Source organism: Haliotis cracherodii, unplaced genomic scaffold (assembly GCF_022045235.1).
Source record: "Haliotis cracherodii isolate W230 unplaced genomic scaffold, xgHalCrac1.p SCAF_4, whole genome shotgun sequence".
In the NCBI taxonomy this organism is placed as follows: Eukaryota; Metazoa; Mollusca; class Gastropoda; order Lepetellida; family Haliotidae; genus Haliotis; species Haliotis cracherodii.
In genome coordinates this window covers 52,419,231-52,440,939 of record NW_027266297.1, presented here as the reverse complement: position 1 = coordinate 52,440,939, position 21,709 = coordinate 52,419,231, and the positions used below count along the sequence as shown (strand labels likewise).

The 21,709-nt window shown below is 42.0% G+C and overlaps 1 protein-coding gene across 1 annotated transcript; it reads right to left on the bottom strand.

The window, feature by feature from the left end:
• Positions 1 to 741: 741 nt before the first annotated feature.
• LOC139479766 (uncharacterized) lies at positions 742 to 21,629 on the bottom strand. The gene is made up of 5 exons (XM_071262623.1): positions 21,553 to 21,629; positions 18,602 to 18,636; positions 8,061 to 8,135; positions 7,288 to 7,474; positions 742 to 2,176 (listed from the first exon to the last, which is right to left on the bottom strand). The coding sequence occupies exons 1-5, from the start codon at positions 21,617 to 21,619 to the stop codon at positions 1,704 to 1,706; spliced, it is 837 nt and encodes a 278-aa protein (XP_071118724.1). The 5' UTR covers positions 21,620 to 21,629; the 3' UTR covers positions 742 to 1,703.
• Between the last annotated feature and the right edge of the window lie 80 nt (positions 21,630 to 21,709).

Sequence of the window (21,709 nt, the reverse complement as noted above, 5' to 3'; positions counted from 1 at the left end):
CCATGTTACTAGATGGACCTCCTCACTCACAAATAATGCATGCTAGCAGGTGTGTGGAAATATCACTTTTTTAAACTCATCCCTTGACAACTAAAGAGTAAAAATAACTTTGAATAAACAATGTATTCCCAGAGTGAGTCACCTAATCACCAGCACACAATGATAGTGATATAAACAACCCACTCAGTCACTGAGGCTTCCACAAATAGGAAGTCCAACAACTGGTAGTCTAGAGTCACTTTCAGGGCATTAAGTCTACTTGTCCAGATTATTGCCCCAAATGGTGTTTTATCACAAAATATAACATGTATTTCCAAACGACAAAGAATGAACTTGTTCATTTCTAGGCCCAATTTAAATGTAAATCATGTTTTAAGCAGCCAGTGCGTCCTGCCATGAATTCTTATTGTGTTACATTGCCCACTGATAAGCCAATCAGAGTGCTTGTCCTAAAGCGCAATGGACGTCAGAACAATACATACTCGCGATGGTAATGTTCTTTCAAAACTTTATTTAGTACTTTATGAATAGCAAAATTGACTCAAAGTCTCGTAAATTTTAAGATTGTCCATGAGCAACCGAAGCTGATTTTTTTCTGCTTGTCTGGCGATCCCACGTCACGAGTTGGGCATAGATTTTCCACAGCCCAGTACCATCTTTCTTTTCTGGCTCCATGCTCTTTAAGCAAAATATCACAGGCCCAGTATCCATTCAAAACAAATTCTGCTGAAGTAGACAAAAACGTTTTATGGAGTAACAACTTCTTTATTGTACATTTCATAAAACATTTTTGACACCTTTGTTATCCATCAACTTTTAAGAAATGTCTATCCAATAATTCATATTCTGCTGTTTGATTAATATGTGTTTAATACATTATACATTGAAAAGGGAAATGCCAGGGGGGATTACCTCCCTTTTGTAGATGTGTACTTTTCATCCATCACCCTTGAACTCATCCATTCACAGTTTGAGCCCCCTTGCCATCAGAAACAAATCCTTTCCAACAAACCCATCCCCTGTTTTTTGAAAAACAGTAGAAAAAGCTAATAGATTATAATACAGACAACATGACAGCAGAAGATCAAAGATATTTTCAGGTTTTTTTAAGTCTTTTTAAGGAAGTTGTTTATCAAGCAGTTGCTGAAAAACAGATATTCTCATATTTCAAGTCCCTTCAGAGCCTGTTATGTCTTTTGCTCACGTATGCTTGTACATTTGCCCTGTTTCATATTCAGTCAATCAAATGAGATTATTTAATTAATAGGCTCATGGCTCTGGTAGAGACCATTTGTACACAAATGGCATGATCATCATTCCTAAGTATCCACAAAACTGCTCCTATGGTTTCAAAAAGGCCATAAATACATACACATCTGCTGTCATGACCAAGGTCAAGAGGGTTATTCCTGGTCGAAAATCAAATTACCTGGTACATAGAAAACCAATCCTTAGGTATCCAGGGTATTTATATCTTGAATCCATTTTGATATACATTCCCTGGACCCATACACCACCAAATCTTCCTTGAGGAAGTGATGTCACAATCTCCATCTCACTATGAGCAAGCCCTTGATATAGTTCAAATATAGGACTTTACTATGAATCAGAATGAATGTCTTGCTGGAAAAGATGTTTTCATGTGCTATGAATATGGTGGTGAACTGATATGGGTGGTTCTTGTATTCAGTTTCAGCTTATGCCTAGTCACTGCTGTCCTCACTGTCTGAATAGGGCAGATTGAGAGACGGAATGCTGCCTGGTGTGACATTTGCTGCCTGGACATTGTTGCATGTAGCAACCACTGAATTGTGGACACTGCATTTGGTCTCTTCACCATCACGTCTTGCCTGGTTACACTGCCAAGAGTCCTCCAGCCCCAGCTGGCCCAGGGAAGTTGCATCAGCTGTTTCACATGTTCCCACATCACCTTCCCCTCCATGGGGACACTGTACCAAGCCATTCTCGTTCCCTCCATACCTTTGACCTGCCTTGCAAAAAACAAGTGGCTGGTCATGTAGGTCCGTATTCACGCTGTAGATAATCTGTGGACTCTCCACATGGCCATACTCCTGTCTGAAGCTGTCGTCACCGTCTAAGATAGGGGTTGTGAGTGGCTGGAAGGCAGACCTTTTACTTGCAGTACCAGCATCAGCAGCCACTCCATCAGATGACTCTGTTACAGACATTAAACAATGAGGTAGACAAGACACATGATCCAGAAACATGTTCACGTTATTCCAGTATCTTCCATCATGAGACCCTGCATATGGTCTGCCAGTGTTATTAAATCTATGTAAGACCCTGCATATGGTCTGCCAGTGTTATTAAATCTATGTTAGAACCAGCATATGGTCTGCCAGTGTTATTAAATATATGTTAGACCCTGCATATGGTCTGCCAGTGTTATTAAATCTATGTTAGAACCAGCATATGGTCTGCCAGTGTTATTAAATCTATGTTAGACCCTGCATATGATCTGCCAGTGTTATTAAATCTATGTTAGACCCTGCATATGGTCTGCCAGTGTTATTAAATCTATGTTAGAACCTGCATATGGTCTGCCAGTGTTATTAAATCTGTTAGACCCTGCATATGGTCTGCCAGTGTTATTAAATCTATGTTAGACCCTGCATATGGTCTGCCAGTGTTATTAAATCTATGTTAGACCCTGCATATGGTCTGCCAGTGTTATTAAATCTATGTTAGAACCTGAATTTGCTTTTGCAGCATCACTGCAGAGGAAGATATTTCATTGAAAGCAGTTTTCTCGAATCTTTTCTCAAGACAATTTTCAAATACTGATTTTCATAAGAATAACTTTTTGAACCATAATGAGGATGCCTGTAAATTTGTCTCATCAAAGCATCACACTAATGCGCTTGTTTACTGGCAGAATAAGTATATACCAAACACGGCCTAAACCCAAATGTAATATTTGAAATTATTTCAACAAATGAAGCTTACATTGGAGAAATATGTTCTAAAACAAGTAAATAACATTATCACTTTCTCCCGCCATGAGTTAGTGAGTGGGTTGGTGGGTTGGTGGGTGCTTTGGTGAGTGAGTGTGTGTGAGTGAGTGAGTTGGGTTTAACACTGCTTTGAACAGTATTCCAGTTATATCACGACAAGTCAGCTTAATGTAGGTTGGTTGGTTGTTATTTTACGACGCATTCAGCAATATTTCAGCTATATGATGGCAGTCTGTAAATAATTGAGTCTGGACCAGACAATCCAGTGATCCATATCATGAGCATCAATCCACGCAATCCGGATCGATGACATGCATCAACAAAGTCAGCCAGCCTGCCCACCCAATCTCGTTCGTCGCCTCTTACGAAAAGCATAGTCGCCTTTTATGGCAAGCATGGGTTGCTGAATACCTTTTCTACCCCGGATCTTCACGGGCCACTTAATGTAGGAGGAAAGCTCAAAGTGATGCAGGTCTTAGACTTCACTTCGGTGAAACCCATGAGCATGGGTATGGTAATGACAAACCTAGAAACATAATCGCGGTGACCTGGGATTCGACCCAATGATCATAGCTTTCTCGCATGAACAAGGGACACAACTCTGTACAGTGAATTGCGATGCCTTAGACGACTGGGCCACCTGTGCCCCCTTCCCTAACATGGGGCACATTAGAATTGTTTTTGTTCATATAATATGGAAGAGTGAATAATATGGAAGTTAATGTTAACTATGAAAAAAAAGAGGCCTTTAAAACCTATGAAGAGATAGACAGTAGGTTTGCTTTATGTCAAGAGAAAATCTGATAAAAATTTGAAATTAATACACACAAAATGGCACCATTTTTCAAACTTAGTCTTGATAAGTATAGATTCTCTTAGGTAAGCTTGCAAAGTTTCATTCATGTATCTTCAGTAGTTTCTGAGAAAATGTGTCCTCATTGCAGACACCATGAACTAAGTAAAACAACATGGATCAAGGTCCGTTACAGTATAAGTATCTCTTAGATAAGCAAGCAAACTTTCATTCATGTAAGGTCGCCATTTCATGCATTCCCTAAATATATCCCTCGATTGTGATGACCTGCCAGTATATTGATGTATTCCCTAAATATATCCCTCGATTGTGATGACCTGCCAGTATATTGATGTATTCCCTAAATATATCCCTCGATTGTGATGACCTGCCAGTATATTGATGTATTCCCTAAATATATCCCTCGATTGTGATGACCTGCCAGTATACTGATGTATTCCCTAAATATATCCCTCGATTGTGATGACCTGCCAGTATATTGATGTATTCCCTAAATATATCCCTCGATTGTGATGACCTGCCAGTATATTGATGTATTCCCTAAATATATTCCTCGATTGTGATGACCTGCCAGTATATTGATGTATTCCCTAAATATATTCCTCGATTGTGATGACCTGCCAGTATATTGATGTATTCCCTAAATATATTCCTCGATTGTGATGACCTGCCAGTATATTGATGTATTCCCTAAATATATTCCTCGATTGTGATGACCTGCCAGTATATTGATGTATTCCCTAAATATATTCCTCGATTGTGATGACCTGCCAGTATATTGATGTATTCCCTAAATATATTCCTCGATTGTGATGACCTGCCAGTATATTGATGTATTCCCTAAATATATCCCTCGATTGTGATGACCTGCCAGTATATTGATGTATTCCCTAAATATATCCCTCGATTGTGATGACCTGCCAGCATGCTGCAGTGTCTCCCTGATTATCCCCCCTGATTGTGATGACCTGCCAGTATATTGATGTATTCCCTAAATATATTCCTCGATTGTGATGACCTGCCAGTATATTGATGTATTCCCTAAATATATCCCTCGATTGTGATGACCTGCCAGCATGCTGCAGTGTCTCCCTGATTATCCCCCCTGATTGTGATGACCTGCCAGTATATTGATGTATTCCCTAAATATATTCCTCGATTGTGATGACCTGCCAGTATATTGATGTATTCCCTAAATATATCCCTCGATTGTGATGACCTGCCAGCATGCTGCAGTGTCTCCCTGATTATCCCCCCTGATTGTGATGACCTGAGGTGCATTCAATAAGCCATTTGGTGCCGAGGCGCCAGCGAGCACCTCCGAATATTTCCTAATGAACAGAACGCACGCTGAGAGCGCTTTCTAGCGCATTCGTGCATACTGAGGAGGAGGCACGCCGAGGGACAAAGATGGCGGACTTGGACAAATGTGGGGCCTGTGAACATTAACAAGTTGTTCCATGTCGAAAATGTAGACACACACACAGTGGTGAAGTTTGATACCACCACATAAGTAAATACATTTATTGGAAGACTTTTTACTTGTTAAAACCAGGACATTCCAATTGTTTTAGCTGCATTTTGAAGCCCCTCATAGCATGGAGTATTTTCCCTTGCAACCCATGTTAATTTCAGTACAGAAAAAATCCTTTTCATGCGTCTGTTTGTGAACAAGATACATGGATAATAAAATTTGGTATGAAGTTGCAGTTTTGTCCCAATAACACTCATATGATTTCTTTTGTAAACATTTGACATGTATTATTATGCGATATAAACCTTCATTTGTCAAAACTGGAAACGTAAATTGAGATATTTTCATAGGTGTCTATCTTCTCTTAAATAAATCTAAAACATTGCGAATTGTTATTTATATATCAGGGTGGCCTGTAAATAATCGATTTTGGCCCTGACAACTTTACCAGTGGTTGATTTTGACAACAGCCCATGCCTTCGGGGCACTCTTGACCAACTTGTGTTATTCGGGGACAAGCAGTTAGGTTACTGAAAGGGGCAAGTGGTGACGAATGGCCGTCGGGTTACAATGAAACACAAGTCACCGATCCATTTAGTTGAATCATACAATATGCATGCATAGATTACTTTTGGTCAATAAACATAACCTGGAATCCCCTAGTGTTGACTAAAAAACACACCCCAGGAAATATTATTTTTCCCAGTCGAGAGCGAGGGTAATACATTTATTCTTAGACGAGTTTCGTTAAATCAGTATGACAAACATGCGAGTGTAATAACTTCTTTGTTACCTATTATTTCTTAATCCATCTGAGCTTTCCTTTAGAGAAATGCACTGATCACGACCGCCGTGTTAGAAAACCACAATTGTCAAATGACGTCAACAGTCTTCAGCTATGACGTCATTTCTAGTGTCAGAATAAAATTTGAAAGACGATAACAATGCCGCCCGGATGACATACATATAGAAGACTAAACGTGCTCCCGTGTAATACCAATTTTATGAAACGAGTGAATAGTTGTATCTGATGAGCAAAAGCGAGTCAGATACAACAACTATTCACGAGTTTCATAAAATTGGTTTTACCCGGGGGCGAGTTTAGTATTTTATCTATTACTTGCCATTTATAACGTTTTTAGAATTATACTGTTGAGTATGAATAGGCCGACACCTACACGATCCACGGCATAATCCAATTGAGTTTAACAGAATAATACTTTAAACAAGTCAAAAGTTGAAACGTATGAATTTAATACCATACAACGGTCCACCTTTAGAATTCACAAAATTATCGTAGGGCTAAGACTATCGCAACTCACATACTTTAACAGACTAACGACTGTCAATGCAGAACAAGAAGTCGGATAGAGCGAACAAACGGATGCAACAAAATCCACGATTTACCTCCTATATATTATCATATAAAATTTACGTACATAACGAACTCTCTACAGCGAACTAACGGATATAGCGAGCTGATATCTGATCCCCGACGAGCCCATCTACCACTAATTAGTGACTTGTACAGCGAACTGAGAAATGTCATTCATTGTCAAGTGTCACTGACAATCTAGTCTATATTTTGATTTTCCAATGTTAAATAAGTCGGTAGTATTACACGAGTTGGGTCGACGTATATCACGATAATGCCATAAAATAGAGTTTTGTTGTCTGATCGGTGACCGTCTAACTAATGGAAAGTTTATCATATCTTTATTCTAAACTATAATACTTCACATAAACAATGTTCAACAATATTGCTAAAATCAGTCTGCAACACCATTTTGAAAACCGCGCCCTCTGCTGGCGGCAGTTGCCAGATCATTCGATTACACCCGAGCGCCCGCGGAGAGCACTAAGTAAGCCCTCAGAAAGCGCCTCGGCCTATTGAACGCAAGCCTGCATGCTTGCATTCTTGCAAGCCGATGTGTTGCCCTGATTATCTCCCCTGATAGTGATGACCATCATGCTAGAAAGCTGATGTGTTCCCCTGATTATCTCCCCTGATTGTGATGACATACCATCAGACAGTCGGACTGCACCTCTCTTCTGGCCAGCATATGGGCGGTCAGTCCATGGAGTGGCTTGTAGATTTGGGTTTACCTCCCGCAGACGTCGGATAAAAGCTCTATATTCACCCTTGAGTTTATCCACACGACTTAAGAACTCCTGCACAGTTTCCTCTGGGTAGCATGTTACCATACTTTGCTGAAATCATACCATTCATACACACAGTTTATTTACAAACAGCAGCCTGTAAAAAATCAGGTCTGGGCAAGTAAAAACAAAGATTGATATTATGAATTATGTCTTTCAAATTTAGGTATGGTGACACACAATCAATCAAGTATCCGAGTCTGAAGACCTAATCCATTTAGTTGCCTCTTATGACAAGCATAGGTAGCATACATGTTCTAGTCTGAAATCACCACATGTCTAATTATAAATAAGATGACACATTTTCTGGTGTAAAATCAGAGAGGTGTGACAGAATTACTGAAAGAGTTCACATGACTCAGGTGTTCAGATAAAACATAAATTCCCATTGAAACTGTAATGACAGAAGCAAATGAAAGGCATAATTTATCATAAGTGGGAGAATCATCAACTTTGTTGAATGTAATTTCAGAGACATCTTGTTACAAGTCAAGCTATTACTCTTGAACAGAGTAGAGGTCAGGTGGATTTCTTTGCCCCATCATTTAGTTCCTTATGGCCTTTCATGGACACTAGTCTCAATATCTGAGCAAAATATTGTGTTTTTCTACTGAAACACAGGTCAACTTTATATTACCTTTACACAAAATTCTATTTCTTTCTTGATAGATGGCAGCCATTTCTGGATATCTGCTGCTGTATTGAGTGTGCACTAAACAAAGTAAACATGACAATTCCTGTATACACACAAAATCATAATGACCTTTTACAGCTTGTCTTGGCACTCACTGTACGTACCGGTAATAGAGAGCCATAAGAATCTGTAGCTCACCTAAACTAGAACTGCAAATTCTAGCATGTCTAGTGTTGGGAATTGGTATGGATTGGTAAAGAAGTTTGTGTCAAAGAACCTCTTTTTTCACCATGATTTGAATTTGGAAAATCTTATTTCATAACGAAAAATTTTAATGCGCTACAAATAGACAATTGATACTTATATTTGTGATCACTTACAGGTCAAATAGCATGTTTTCATTGATCATTGTCACTTACAATTCAATCATGCATTTATACAGCATTTGCAGCAATCAATTGTCATACAGACATACCGGTACAGGTCATGACATATTTAATGCGCTACAAATAGACAATTGATACTTATATTTGTGATCACTTACAGGTCAAATAGCATGTTTTCATTGATCATTGTCACTTACAATTCAATCATGCATTTATACAGCATTTGCAGCAATCAATTGTCATACAGACATACCAGTACAGGTCATGACATAAGCTCACTTGACTTTCAGTCATGTGAGGTAATAAAAAACATTTTTTTTCAAGGTTTTAAATCCAGCCCAAAGCAAAAATATGTGTATCGCAGGTAACATGGTAACAAGAAATAATTTAATAAATTTTAAAACACATTTAACACATCTTGCTTGTTTTGGACTGAAGTTAGTTGCAATGTTTCTCAAATTTTCTCAAAATTACTTCAGCAATGATAACATGCAGAAACAACCAAATTATTATCTAAGTGTAAGGGTTAATAAACCACATATTCACATCATGCACTCCCGTACCCCTAACAGAAAAGGTACATACTAAGCTCCTTATATATAGTGACATAAAATAGTCCTAACCTTTGAGTAAATGAAACCACACACTTTTGTTGAGCACATCACTGTGGAAACAGGTGGGCAATCTGATATTGCATAAACTTTTCTTTGGATTAATTTTTAGCAGTAATAAGTGCTTTCATCAAAAAAAGAAAACTTTCTTGAATCAAAAACAAAAGAATGATTTATAAAATATGCTTCTGTTCCTCCATATCCATGTCTGATTCAAGTACAGTATAAAATCACTATCATTCAGGATGCATATGGGCAATATTTACAAAAATGAACTATAAAATTATTATGATTTACTAATTGTATTTAGAAAATGATTTTTATTTAGAAATTTTCATCATGAAGGTACTCCTAAGCTATGAAAGCTCAAGGTTCTCTTTCTAAAACATGAACTACAGTTTACTATTTGAGAGGGAGATACGTGGACAGAAACATTAACAAAGGAAATCTTTTTTTTATTAATGACATCAAGAATATGGTTGAAGATAATTATCAGTCCCATCAAACAGGATTGCTTTGAGTTTTGTTGTATGTGCCGTTGTATCTTTGTTCATCTGTCACGACGGACAAACATCTTCCTGAGATCGGTGTTGAAAAGTGCTCCGATGAACTGCAGTTGTCGAGTGGGTGTTGTTTCCAACTTTTCTATGTTGATTAGCCTGCCAAGCTGATGGAGTAGATCCAGGCTGACCATGTAGGCCCCTTGTGGAATGATGGGGCGAGGAAGTGTGACGGGTATGCCCTCTGGATCAGACTGGTTGTCGTTGGCGGGACTCCCATCAGTGGCCGCCAGTATCCCTCTGTGAGGATCTGGGACACGAAGGGGTCCTCCAGGATGTTTCAGTTGGCTGCAAAATGACTTAGTCTTCTGCCTACAGGAGTGAAGATAACGGATACGACTGGGGGGCGGAAGTTCCCAGTCGTCCCGGGGATGGAAGGAGACATGTGTTGGAGAGCTTGGCCTGCTAAGGCGAGTCTCTGAAGTACTTTGTGGCGGTGAAGGAGACAGTTCTCTGTAGAGAGCCTTTGTAGCCTCGGCCTCTACCATGTCCTCTGCCAGGAAAAAACCCTGTCTTACAGCGCACAACGTTGCGAAGATCTTAATGAGATGGGTTAAATTGGGGCCATCTCCTGTCCTGCCTCTGTTGGTCCTGTAGTGGTAAGAGATCAAATGACACCTGGAGATGCGTTTCTTTAGTAACTTCTTGTGCAACCTCATGGATTGGGAAGATGACCAAGGCATCTGATAGAGTGTAACTTTGTGGTCTTCTTCCCACAGACAGCAGTTAAGTAGTCCCTGACGTCTCATGGCAGTAAGTGTTCCCATCTGGTGAGTAATTAGCTCCATCACATCCTGGAACTTGCTCTGGATCAAGTTGACGGTCCCTCTGATATAAGCTTCGTCTGAAGTCTTAGCGTGATGAACTGACAGGCCTATCGCTTCTATGCCTGACAGAATAGTGGATAGTAATGGTAGGGTCCACCTAATAGTAAGATCCAAATGAGCTAACTCCTTACAATCTACAACAGATGTAACCGATGTGCGCTTCGGGGCAAAAGATGAGAAGTTCCCATCTAATTCTGGAGTCGCGACTAGATTAGTCATCCAATGAGTTCCTGTATCAGCTATATTGAATCTCGGCTTTGAAAACTTGTCTTTCTGTCTGCGGAAGGCCCAAAATGCCTGATCTAACTTCTTAGTTAAGTCCAACATCATAGCCACTGGTGGTAAGGTAACAGGTGAAGACTGGTTAGATGTCATCACGAAACCTGATTTGAAGTACTACGCAGTAGATGGAGGGTGTCCGCGATCAAGGTGATGATTAGGGACAGGTCGATTTGGGCGAAACTGCCCATAGATGACGGAGGTGAAGTCTGACTTTCAGGAGTAGCATCAGACGGAGTAGATGTATTATTATCTCTATCCCTTATCTCCGTTTCTGACGTGGTAGTAGTAGCGAGTCCTGTATCTGTCCTTGACTGTTTGGTGAGTTGAAAGGGATTGAAGAAGAGATCCGATTGGTTCAGATAAATTACTTTGATCCAGTGAAGTCGATAGAGGATTCGATATAGGAGGAGCCGTACTAATAACCGGGTTGACACTTGAGGTAAGGAGGGAAGTGTCACAAATGGAGGGTGCGACTTGTCTGGTGATCGCTGGTCTGTGTGCGTCTCTATTGCTCTCTATTATTCTCTAATTCAATTGCTTCACATTTGTAGACACAAAAGTAAATAACAGCTGATTGTGGAAAACATGTCTGCTAATAATTGTACATCCATATAAGTCCTCTTAAAGTTGGCAATGAACAGAAATATTAATGTAATTTATTTTTATCATTTATTTCAGTTGGCAATGCTCATTGGATAAGCAGGGATATACCTAAATAATCTAGTAGCATAAATTGCATCATTGTCACAAATAACACAAATCAAGTACAGTTTCTACTAATATACAATTTCAAGACTAGTGCTATGACTTGTACATTTTATGATAGTTATTTGATAAAAGATAATTCCAAATGCTTTTGGCTACTTACAATAATGGCTTGACTTCTTGATTTTACCACTGGCTACCTGGAAAAAATGCTAGTAGCCATATTGCTAAAAAGAATAATTTTGGGGCCTTAGACGGAGATCGATGTCGATCGCAGTCGACATCTCTATCGTAACCAAAGTGTCGAGATGACTGTCGGTAGGGATAACGCTGTGAGTCTGAATTTGATGAACGTGATCGGTCGAGGTGACAATGTCAATCTGTAGAAATCCTTGGATTTAGATTGGCGATCAATCCCTCTCTTCTGGCATTTTTAAGATAGTCTGTAAATGCCACTTGTGACAAATGAGAGCATTCCGAACACTGTAAACCCGGTTGACAGACTCCACGACAACTGCAGCATAATTTATGAGGATCCACTGGCGAAAATATGTGGCAGCACTTCATGCAGGCTGGACGTTTGGCTTGATCCTTACCCATATCTATATGCAATAAGTGCCCCCAAACTCCCATTCTCTTTCAGATTAAGTCCTCCCTTGGGGCACTTATTGCATTTTCCTTGCTCAAGAAAATCTACATGACGTTGTTGTAACCATTTTCCCTAATAAAAAATGTTACCACACAAAAAACTTCTTTTTTGTATGATATACGATCACCCTTACGGGGCCTCACCTTCCACGGCACGTCACGCTAGGGGGAGCAACTCTCACCCAAATCACTTTCCTTATGTCATCTGTATAAGACTGATGTGCTGTTTTTACAAGAGACAAAAAGCGTAAAAGACCATGGCTGACCAAACTGTATGTATGGTACTTTTCTTTCATTGCAAAGGAGTAATACCTCGCATTGTAAAGTTAAAGAGTTGTAATTATACGCCACGTGTACGGTACATTTGAATTGGCTTGGGGTTTTGTTATATCATACAGCATTGGACTACAGTTTTTTCCTTTACATAAACCCAAGGTGGTGCGTTAATTTATAACTACACTTACCTTTTCTACAGGTTATACACCTTAGCGTGTAACACGCCCCTTTGGTGTTATAATTAAACTACGACATTGGCTATTAGTATCGCATTACAAATCGCATTCTACATTATGCCTTTGCTTCTGGTTTCACAATTTTTGCATGTATCTTTTCGATCTTTATATCGCACTGATACACTTCAATTCCCTTCCCGCCCCACTCAGAAATCAAACTGACCTTCAAACTGTGTACGGGTTGTTCAGTGAACATCCCTCCCCAAGACCGGCATGAACATTGCCTAAAATGTCTGGCGGAGGACGGGCATGATGATGGGTCATGTCCGATATGCATTGCTTTTACCCCCCCGGGACCAAAAGAATAGACAAGTCGACTTGCTCCATTTTAAAGGTCTCTTAAAGGCGGGGGTAGACAACAGATCTGTTAAGACCATCATCCCCCCACCCCCTCCCCCACATCTACAAAGGATAAAACAAGTTGAAAAGTTGCCGAGACTGTCTCCTCCGCTCCCTCTCCGTTGTTGGCGGCAGACGCGGCTTCGGGACCTTGTGATATGCCCGGCGTTGGCCGAGGCAGGCCACTTGGTCTCGGGGACGATGCGAGACCGGGCTTTTGCTCCGGCTCGAGGTCCTCCCCAGCGGAGGGGTGGCAGGAGCTGGCCCGTGCACTACCGACACACAATTTTCCCTGGCGGAGCCAGACGCCTCTTCCGAGGCCGAGGCTTCCACTAGTGGCTACCTAGCCCAGAGCCAGGTGGGTGCAGCCCGGTTATGCGAGGGCCCAGGCCTTCGGGTCGGGTGTCCCCTTCCGATTTCGTCTGCTTCATCTCTCGGGGAAGAGTCGATTAACTTCTGCGTGGAATCAAGAGAGGAGGAGTGGATGGAGGAGGGTGAGGGGGGAGGACTCAGAGACCACGGGGACGTTTTCCTTTGTTTCCTCGTTCAGGCACGTACGGGACAGGATTGTCCAGGTACTGCCTCAGGTGGCTGCGCCCATGCACGAGTCGGATCTGACTGCTTTTGCTCCTAGCAAGGCGCCCCAGGTGTGGCTCTGTGTTCTATCCTCCCTGGTGCATGAAGTCATCAACCCTCTGTTGTCGGGTGCCCGCAGGAAGTTCGGCCTGCCCAAACTTATTAAGCCGTACCCACTAGCAGAGGATAGTGACTCTGAGGTACCAGTGGTCGATGAATGCGTTTGGACTTCCGTTACCCTGGAGGGGGTCTTTGACCCCCAACTTGACTAAGGTCAAGCAGGGCCGGCGGTTGCCCCCCTTTCCCACGTGCGGTGCGGAGTTGAAGGCTGCTTACATATGCTTCGAGGAGCAATATTGTAATGCATGCCCACAGCTCTGTGTGTCCGTACACTCCGCTTATCTGTAGGCTGTACAGAGGGAGTTAGCGGGGGAGGGGCCGGCCGCAACTAACAGAAGTTCACAGTCATCTTGCGCGGGATGCTATTCATAGCTATGCCTCGCAGATGATGTGCGCTGTTATGGGTATGCGCAGGCTGTGGATGTCGGTATCTAAATACTTGACTTCCACACGCCAAGACCTCCTTGCTTTGCCTTATAAGATGGGTGCCACCCTCTTCCCTGGGGCTCAGCAGGTGGTCCGAGAGGCCGCTCAATTGTATGCTTCCATCAAGGACTCTAAGGCCTTGTTGGAGGTACCAAGCGTTAAACCGTGAAAGCGGACCTCTCCACTTGACTCCTACGCTGACACACCAGGTCAGAAGTCCACGCCTGCTTGGAAGCAGACGCTTCCTTCAGGTAAGGGCGCCGGGAGGAGCAAGAGAGGCAGGGGCCGGGGCAAGGCAGCTGGTCGAGGCCAGCAGCCTTTTCGCAGGGCCGGGAACCATCAGCGCCTGAAAAGCGCCGGATGGACCCACAGTCGCAAGTTCACGAACTGCCGACAGCCGGGGTCCACTGCCTCAAGCTGGATGTCCCCGTAGGCGGCCAACTGGCTCTATTCCTGAAGGAATGGGAGACAGTTACATCCAATCCCTGGACCCTGTCCACTCTAAGGGATGGCCATTTGCCTCGGTGGAAACATCATCCGACCCCCTTCTCCGGGATAAAGCACACTGCGGTGCCTGCTACCCGAGAGGAGGCGGAATTCCTACATGCCGCGATCGACGCACTTCTTATGAAAGCTGCGATTGAACCGGTTTCCGCGGGATAGGAAAGTGAGGGCTCCTACTCGACATATTTCCTAGTCACCAAAAAAGACGGAGGGTTCAGGCCTATTCTCAATCTGAGAAGGCTGAACAAACTTATAGAGGTACCATCCTACAGGATGGAGACACTGTGCTCAGTGAACTCTGCTGTGGAGACAGGAGAATGGCTAACGTCAATTGACCTAAAAGACGCCTGTCTTTCTTTCGATGGGAGGTGTTATCAGTTCAGGGTTGTACCATTCGGGATCTCCATCGCCCCGAGGGTGTTTACCAAGCTGATGTTGATTCCTGCCCATGTGGCCAGGTCGAAAGATCAGTTCTGCCATCCGTACCTAGGTTACTAAGAGCTCTATCGCAATCCCTGAGTCAGATAGCTACACAAGAAGTGAAGCCCTACTCAGAATCTTGTCTTCCTAGGGGCGAACTTCAACACAGTGAGCGGACTTGTATCTCTATCACAAGATCGCATAGTCAAGGTCAGAAGTGTTACTTCCCAGTTGCTTCTGTCCACAAGACACACTGCTCGTACATGGCTCCAGTACTGGGCAACACGGCGGCGACAGTGGATGTGGTTTGGCGGACGTGCTTGAGAATGAGACCCATTCAACAAGCGCTCCGTCGACTTTGAGTGAACTTGGAAGATCTCGAGAATGTTCTCGAGACTCCGCAGTGGCTCATTACACACCTTCATTGGTGGACCGAGGTTGGGAATCTGTCCCGGGGGCTCCCCCTCGACACTCCCGTTCCGTCTCTTGCAGTTCAAACAGACGCGTCACTCTCCGGCTGGGGAGGCGTTCTGAACGATCACACTGCCCCGGACTATGGTCCCAGCAGGAGATCGAACTGCATATCAATGTGCTAGAACTGAGAGAGGTCAGGTTGGTGTTCCAGCGCTTCCTGGATCTGCTTCGTGGCCAAGTGGTTCGTCTAGAGATGGACAACCAAATGGCGATGACTTACAACCGGAAGCAGGGCAGAACGGTGTTTCCGTCGCTTCTCCAAGAGGCGTGGCAGTTCCTACTATGGTGCGACTCTCACGATATCAGGGTGCTACCTGTTTATCTCACGGGGGTGGACATCGTCCGTGCGGACGCTCTGTCTCGCGGGATCCTCGCTCCTCACGAGTGGAGGCTCGACCCAGGGATATTTGGGATTATCTCCCTGTTATACAGGCCGTTCCAGGTGGATCTGTTTGCGTCTTGGGTGAATCACCAGACACCAACGTTCTGCTCCCGAGTCCCCAACCCGAGGTTGGTGGCACCGGACGCCTTCCAGCTAGATTGGACGGACAGAGTTCTGTGGGCATTCCCCCCAGTACCTCTGATTTCCAAGGTCCTGTCTCAGCTAGCCACTCAGCCTGCGCGACTCCTTGTGCTCCTGGCACCTCTTTGGTCAGCGCAGAGTTGGTTTCCAGTTATACTCAGGTTTCTGGCTCAGCCTCCTGTTCTATTACCTTTATGACCGTACCTCCTATCCCAGAACGGGGCACTCCACCCGAATCCCAGGATTCAGTGGGTGGCTTGGCCACTGTCAGGAATCGCCTTCAGAAGAGCTGGTATTCCTGCACGAGTTGCAGACACAATACTGGCTACAGGATCCGACCGCCTGTCCGGCGGATCAGTCCCCCTTGGGACTTGTCAATCATTCTTGATTGGCTGTCCGGTCCTTCCTTCCGGGATCTGTCGTCTCTCTCTCTTCAGCTGTTGAGCTGGATGACGGCGTTCCTTTTGGCGGTAACGTCCGGCAGACGGGTAGGCGACATTCACGCAATGTCAGCCGATCCCGAGCTAACTGTCTTCCACCGGCAAAGGGCAGTATTCGGCTGCCGGACTCTTACCATAAGGTCGCACACGCCTTCCATGTGACGGCTCCTATTGAGCTACCTGCTCTTTCACAGCCTTTCCTCGTCGGGGACCTCTGATGAAATCCTCCTTTGGGCACAGCCACCCACCTTCCCACATTTCGTCAGCATCAGACATATGGAAAGTGATTTGGGTGAGAGTTGCTCCCCCTGGCATGACACGCCGTGGAGGGTGAGGCCCCATAAGGGTGGTCGTATATCATACAAAAACAAAGTTTTTTGTGTGGTAACATTTTTTATTAAGGAAAATGGTTACAACTGTGTCATGTAGATTTTCTTGAGCAAGGAAAATGCAATAAGTGCCCCAAGGAGGATTTCATCAGAGAATTCATAACCTCTACAGGTTTGTAAAAGTTTTGAGAATAAGAAAGGACTAAATATTCTCTCTCAAAAAAAGGAAGTCTCCACAGGGAGGCAAAAAGAAAGAGAATGATGAGGCAGTCTATGGACCAGTTCGAGGACAGCATGCTGCAAGAGATCCTGGTGCATAACCTAGATACTGGTGTGGTCGTCATGGTGATGCATTGGTGGCAGGGCAAATGAAGCTTTGAAGCTGGAAACTTTGATCAAAGACACTTCCACACAAGGGATTGAAAAAAGGAATGCATAGAGTGAGAGAGGAAAAGTTTTAAAATTAAGTCAAAGGTCAAGGCTAGCATTTAGCTGTTTGTTAAACATGGTTATATCATTGTCAGTTTCTGAGCATGGTTACCTTTCTGCAGGCATGAAACTTTATACTTGCATGTATCTTGTCAAATCCTACCACATCTATTGTTGGTGCAATGTCCATCAACGGTCAAGATAATCTTTGACTTCATCGTGAAACATGGCTGTATCATATATTGCAAGTTACTGTTGCACTATTATTTGTACAACCCTGAGACTTGGGCAATTGTTGGATCTTAAAGGTATTGTCTTGATTAAAGGGCCAGTATGTTGACTGTTCTGAAGCAAACAATAGCCTTAGCTGACTTGGCTCTGCTCGCTTTATTTTGTTAGAGAAGTTACCGTCCAGTGACCACACCGCTGATAGTGTAACCGACATTTCTCTTGTTTGTAAACAAATGTTCTTATTCTGAAGTAAGAACAGACAGGCTTAAAACAAGCCTTTCGGTGTGCTTTGCATATTGTTTTGCATAATTATATTATAGATATCCTGCTTCACCTGCAACAGTGAGGTACATGAAGTGAGAGCTTTCTTTTCAGTTTGCCTCTAATAAAAACATGACCGAAACCAGTTATTCTGAGCAGAGCTATGTGAAACTCCATTGTTTTGGTTTGAGAATTGAATTGTGCATGAACTAAAGGTGTGATGTCGCATTCAGAAATTATCACGAGCATGATTTAAGAACACTCAGAACTAGGGGTGACTATTGGTCTTGAAATCACTATTGCAATAACTATTGATATTGAAAGAAACTATTGCGATAACTATTGATATTGAAAGCAACTATTGCGATAAATATCGATAGTTTTCAGTGTATCATTTTAGATGGATTTTAGAGTTGAATTAAATCTTGGAACTGAAGTTTCCTTTGAATGTGATAACAATAACAACAAATAAAAAGTAAAGTTTGAGATATGACTGATTTGGTGTTTTTTTACCCTAATAATTTAAGAAAAAGAAAATTCATGTGTAAATTACTACCACTCATGATCAAAAGAAAAACAAATTGTACAGCATTGCATGTAATTAATTGATGTATTTAATACAATCGAAACTATCAATATTCCTAACTGAAATCGATACTATTGATTGAAAACTGATTTAACAATCGATTTATTGACTTTAAGTGCTTCCCAATAGCAATATATCAATATTTCGATTTCGATGACACCCCTACTCAGAACCGTCGACATACTGGCACTTTATGGTCATTGGTCAAGGTCAGGAAGTGATGGTTTTGGACTGGTAGTACATGTATGGTGGTACATAAAGATTTTTAAGCTTTGAGAATATGGCAGTGATGTGGATGCTTCAGTTTTTGCAAGTAAATGCAAACACCTCAAGGTAAATTCCAAGCTATGCTTACTAACTTGGGTCTTGGTGGATTCTTCTTAAGATATTCTGCAAGTGAAAAAAATGAGTTTTAGTTTTTATTTGTTTAACATTAGTATAGTATGACTCTATATTATTGCGGGCTTTATATTATTGCGGTATCGGTAAATCTCGTAATCCACACCCCCTGTCAACCTTTTAGCTATGCAAATCTAAGCACAATATTTCATCTCTCATTCGAATATAGGACTCATTGTGGTTTGTCACAGCTACTCGTAAGTACAGACGTTAACTTTTTTATGATTGTTTCTGGAATGTACTTGAAGTGGAATTACCCCTACCTCAATTCAAAATTGATTAGAAAAGAACCCATTTGTTTGGATGAAGTCCCATGACCCAACCTTGGTCGTATGCATAATGATTACGCATAATCCAAAACAGGAAGTGGTGTAAACCACATATTCTACATGTATCACACAACAAAATAGTGATACCGTGATAATATAGAGTTGCCCGCCCTTGCTAATGACAGGTATTTTGTTTACCAAACTCGGTAAAGAAAATCAGCATCGTTCAATCCTATTTGATGTGTCATAAATGTTGAACAAAGAACATCAATCTCATTAAAATCAGATCTTAGTTTTTGCTATCGCTAAACAAAGATCTGAAGAACATCCCTTCACAGGTCAGGTCAGAACGACCTTCCGCGGACTTTGACCGACCAATGAAATGACTGACAAGAAATCGATATTAGCCAATCAGAAGGCAGCTATCTCGAGCTTTACAACTCTAGTTTCAAACTGGCGACTACGCTTCGAAACATATTCTGATGTATTCTCGATCAGTTCTTTTTAAACTGATCAAAAGATCATTCTGGAATGGCTTATAGTTGGTCTGGATTGTATGGATATAATCATAAAACCCGTAACTGTCGTTCGGAATACCCTCTGTTAAATATTTTGAGGTTGCATAATTAGAAAACACATTCCGACTGTCACTTTCATGATCTGGTAAGCGACACTCTGATTGGTTGGATGAAAGGTCGTTCTGATGTGACCTATAATGTGATGTCCTCAGATCTTTGCTTAGAGGTAGCAAGAACTAAGATCTGATTTTAATGAGATTGAAAGAATATGCAACAGTTTGCCTATGACATATTTAGGCTAATAGGTCAGTAAGCGTGCGCATTACAATCAATCATAAATTAACGGCAACAAAGCAGTTTTCTCTACCATCTGCTCAACATTAATGTGCTATGGCGCGACCACTGTCTTGCGATACCGTTACCATGACTCACTCAAGCTTTACAATCCAACACCCCTTTTCGGTCTTGGGGACACTTTTACATATTTACGATCCAACAACCCCTTTTCAGTCCTTAAGATTAGCTTGCTTAGGGCATGGGTTAGCCATAAATTCTTATCTTTTCATGCGTTAATCCGGTTAATCCGATTGGTCGGTCATGTTCACATAAACAATGGCGGGTGTGGTTTCAAGACAAGATGAATGGGAGAGCGGACCATGACGTCACTAGCGTGTGCAATTTATTGTTTACGTAATTACGCATGCGTGTTGATGGGGTGCGAATGACCCGTTAAAAGAGCACTTATTACATGTTATAGTGCTCGTGGTCCAGTGATAGAGCATGAGCCGGCGAATCGTGTTCGAGCCACAGCGCTAATTGGATCTGAAAAAGTGCGCCCAGTAAAGTGCACTACTGTGGTAATATAGCGTACCATGCTACCTCGGCATTGTAATTCACCGAAATGGTTGAGAATAAGAGACGATTATAGCGATTTGTTTCAGTCATCAGGTGATACGGTGTGTGCGTTGTGTGATTTACAATATATACTCGGACCCCATGGTACCGCAGCATTCATCGTATCGCGGCATTTGTGATTTCCGATAGTTCGCGCGGGACACGCCCCTTAGCGGCTGTCTATTCATGCAAATCAGTAACCAGGAAGTGCTCACTTCGTAAACAATTTCAATTTCATCGGAATGTTCCGTCTGCTGTAAGTAAGGAGTTATTAATCCGTTGATACATATTTCTGGCATCTGTTGCCTTACCCCCATCTATCAATGGCCAACGATATAACCCGCAGTTCCCCAAGTAAACTTTCTCTATCGACCTGAACTAGATCATCTGCATATTCATGGCGACTAATGAGGTAACGGAAGTTACCTAGTCCTCACATTTGTTCCTGCTCTGTGCCCAGAATCTATTGGGAGATCATAAGGGCCATAATGCCAAACTTAGAAATACGTTCTTCACTAGTAATCAAAAGATAAATACATACTTTGGGCATACTAGGAGCGCTTTTTATACATTTATTGTTGACTTTTAACATTTTTCCATTTTGTGACAAATTATTGTCACCCAATTTTTTTTAAACAATCTTAAAATATCATTTCTGATATTTTGATGTTGACTTATAAAAATATTTTTCTCTTACTTTTCGGTAAGTATGCATTGAATACCTATTGCTGATAACACATTTAGAATTTTACTTGTGCTGTCTTTGCACTTGTCTGGACAAATCACTGATGTCCTGCATGATCATACCAAGTGGTTGGTAGAATTATGTCCTCTTTTTGTCCAATTCGGACCTCCATACACAACTTTTCTCTGTACCGCAATACGATGGAGTTCTCTCCCTTGTAAAACAGAGCGCGAGGCCCGGCTTTTACTCGAGGCTAATAATGTAAATAATGAACTTTTATCAGTAAAATATGCATTGTTTGATAACATGAATGATATCTGATACAGAGAACACGAATAAACATAAAGGTTAGTGAGTGCATTTTGTTCCGTTTATCGTACATGACAAGTACCGCGATACCCCGAGGTTGCAGGCTACATACTCGATACGATTATTTTCCTCGTTTTCAAGGAACAATGATGAAACTTGACAATTATTTCTGTTTCATGATAGGTATCTTAAGTATCATAGGATAAGAATAATTCATTTATTGTGTTCTTACCCTCCTTGTCTTTTTGTAAATAAAACCTATTTAATCGGGCAAGTTGTTTTTCTTCGTTCCTTGCCATTAGCCTACTACAGTTGTCTCCCTTTATTTATTCGTGTAGTTTCGTATTATATGTTTCACTTGGTATTTGTGTACGTATCACATTCAAATG

Coding starts and splice junctions, on each gene's coding strand:
- LOC139479766 (XM_071262623.1), bottom strand. CDS start 21,619: ATGGCAAGGAACGAAGAAAAACAACTTGCCCGATTAAATAGGTTTTAT. Junction 8,136..18,601: donor ATCCACCAAGACCCAAGTTA/GTAAGCATAGCT, acceptor TACTTTGTTTAG/TGCACACTCAATACAGCAGC. Junction 7,475..8,060: donor AAATAGAATTTTGTGTAAAG/GTAATATAAAGT, acceptor GTATGATTTCAG/CAAAGTATGGTAACATGCTA.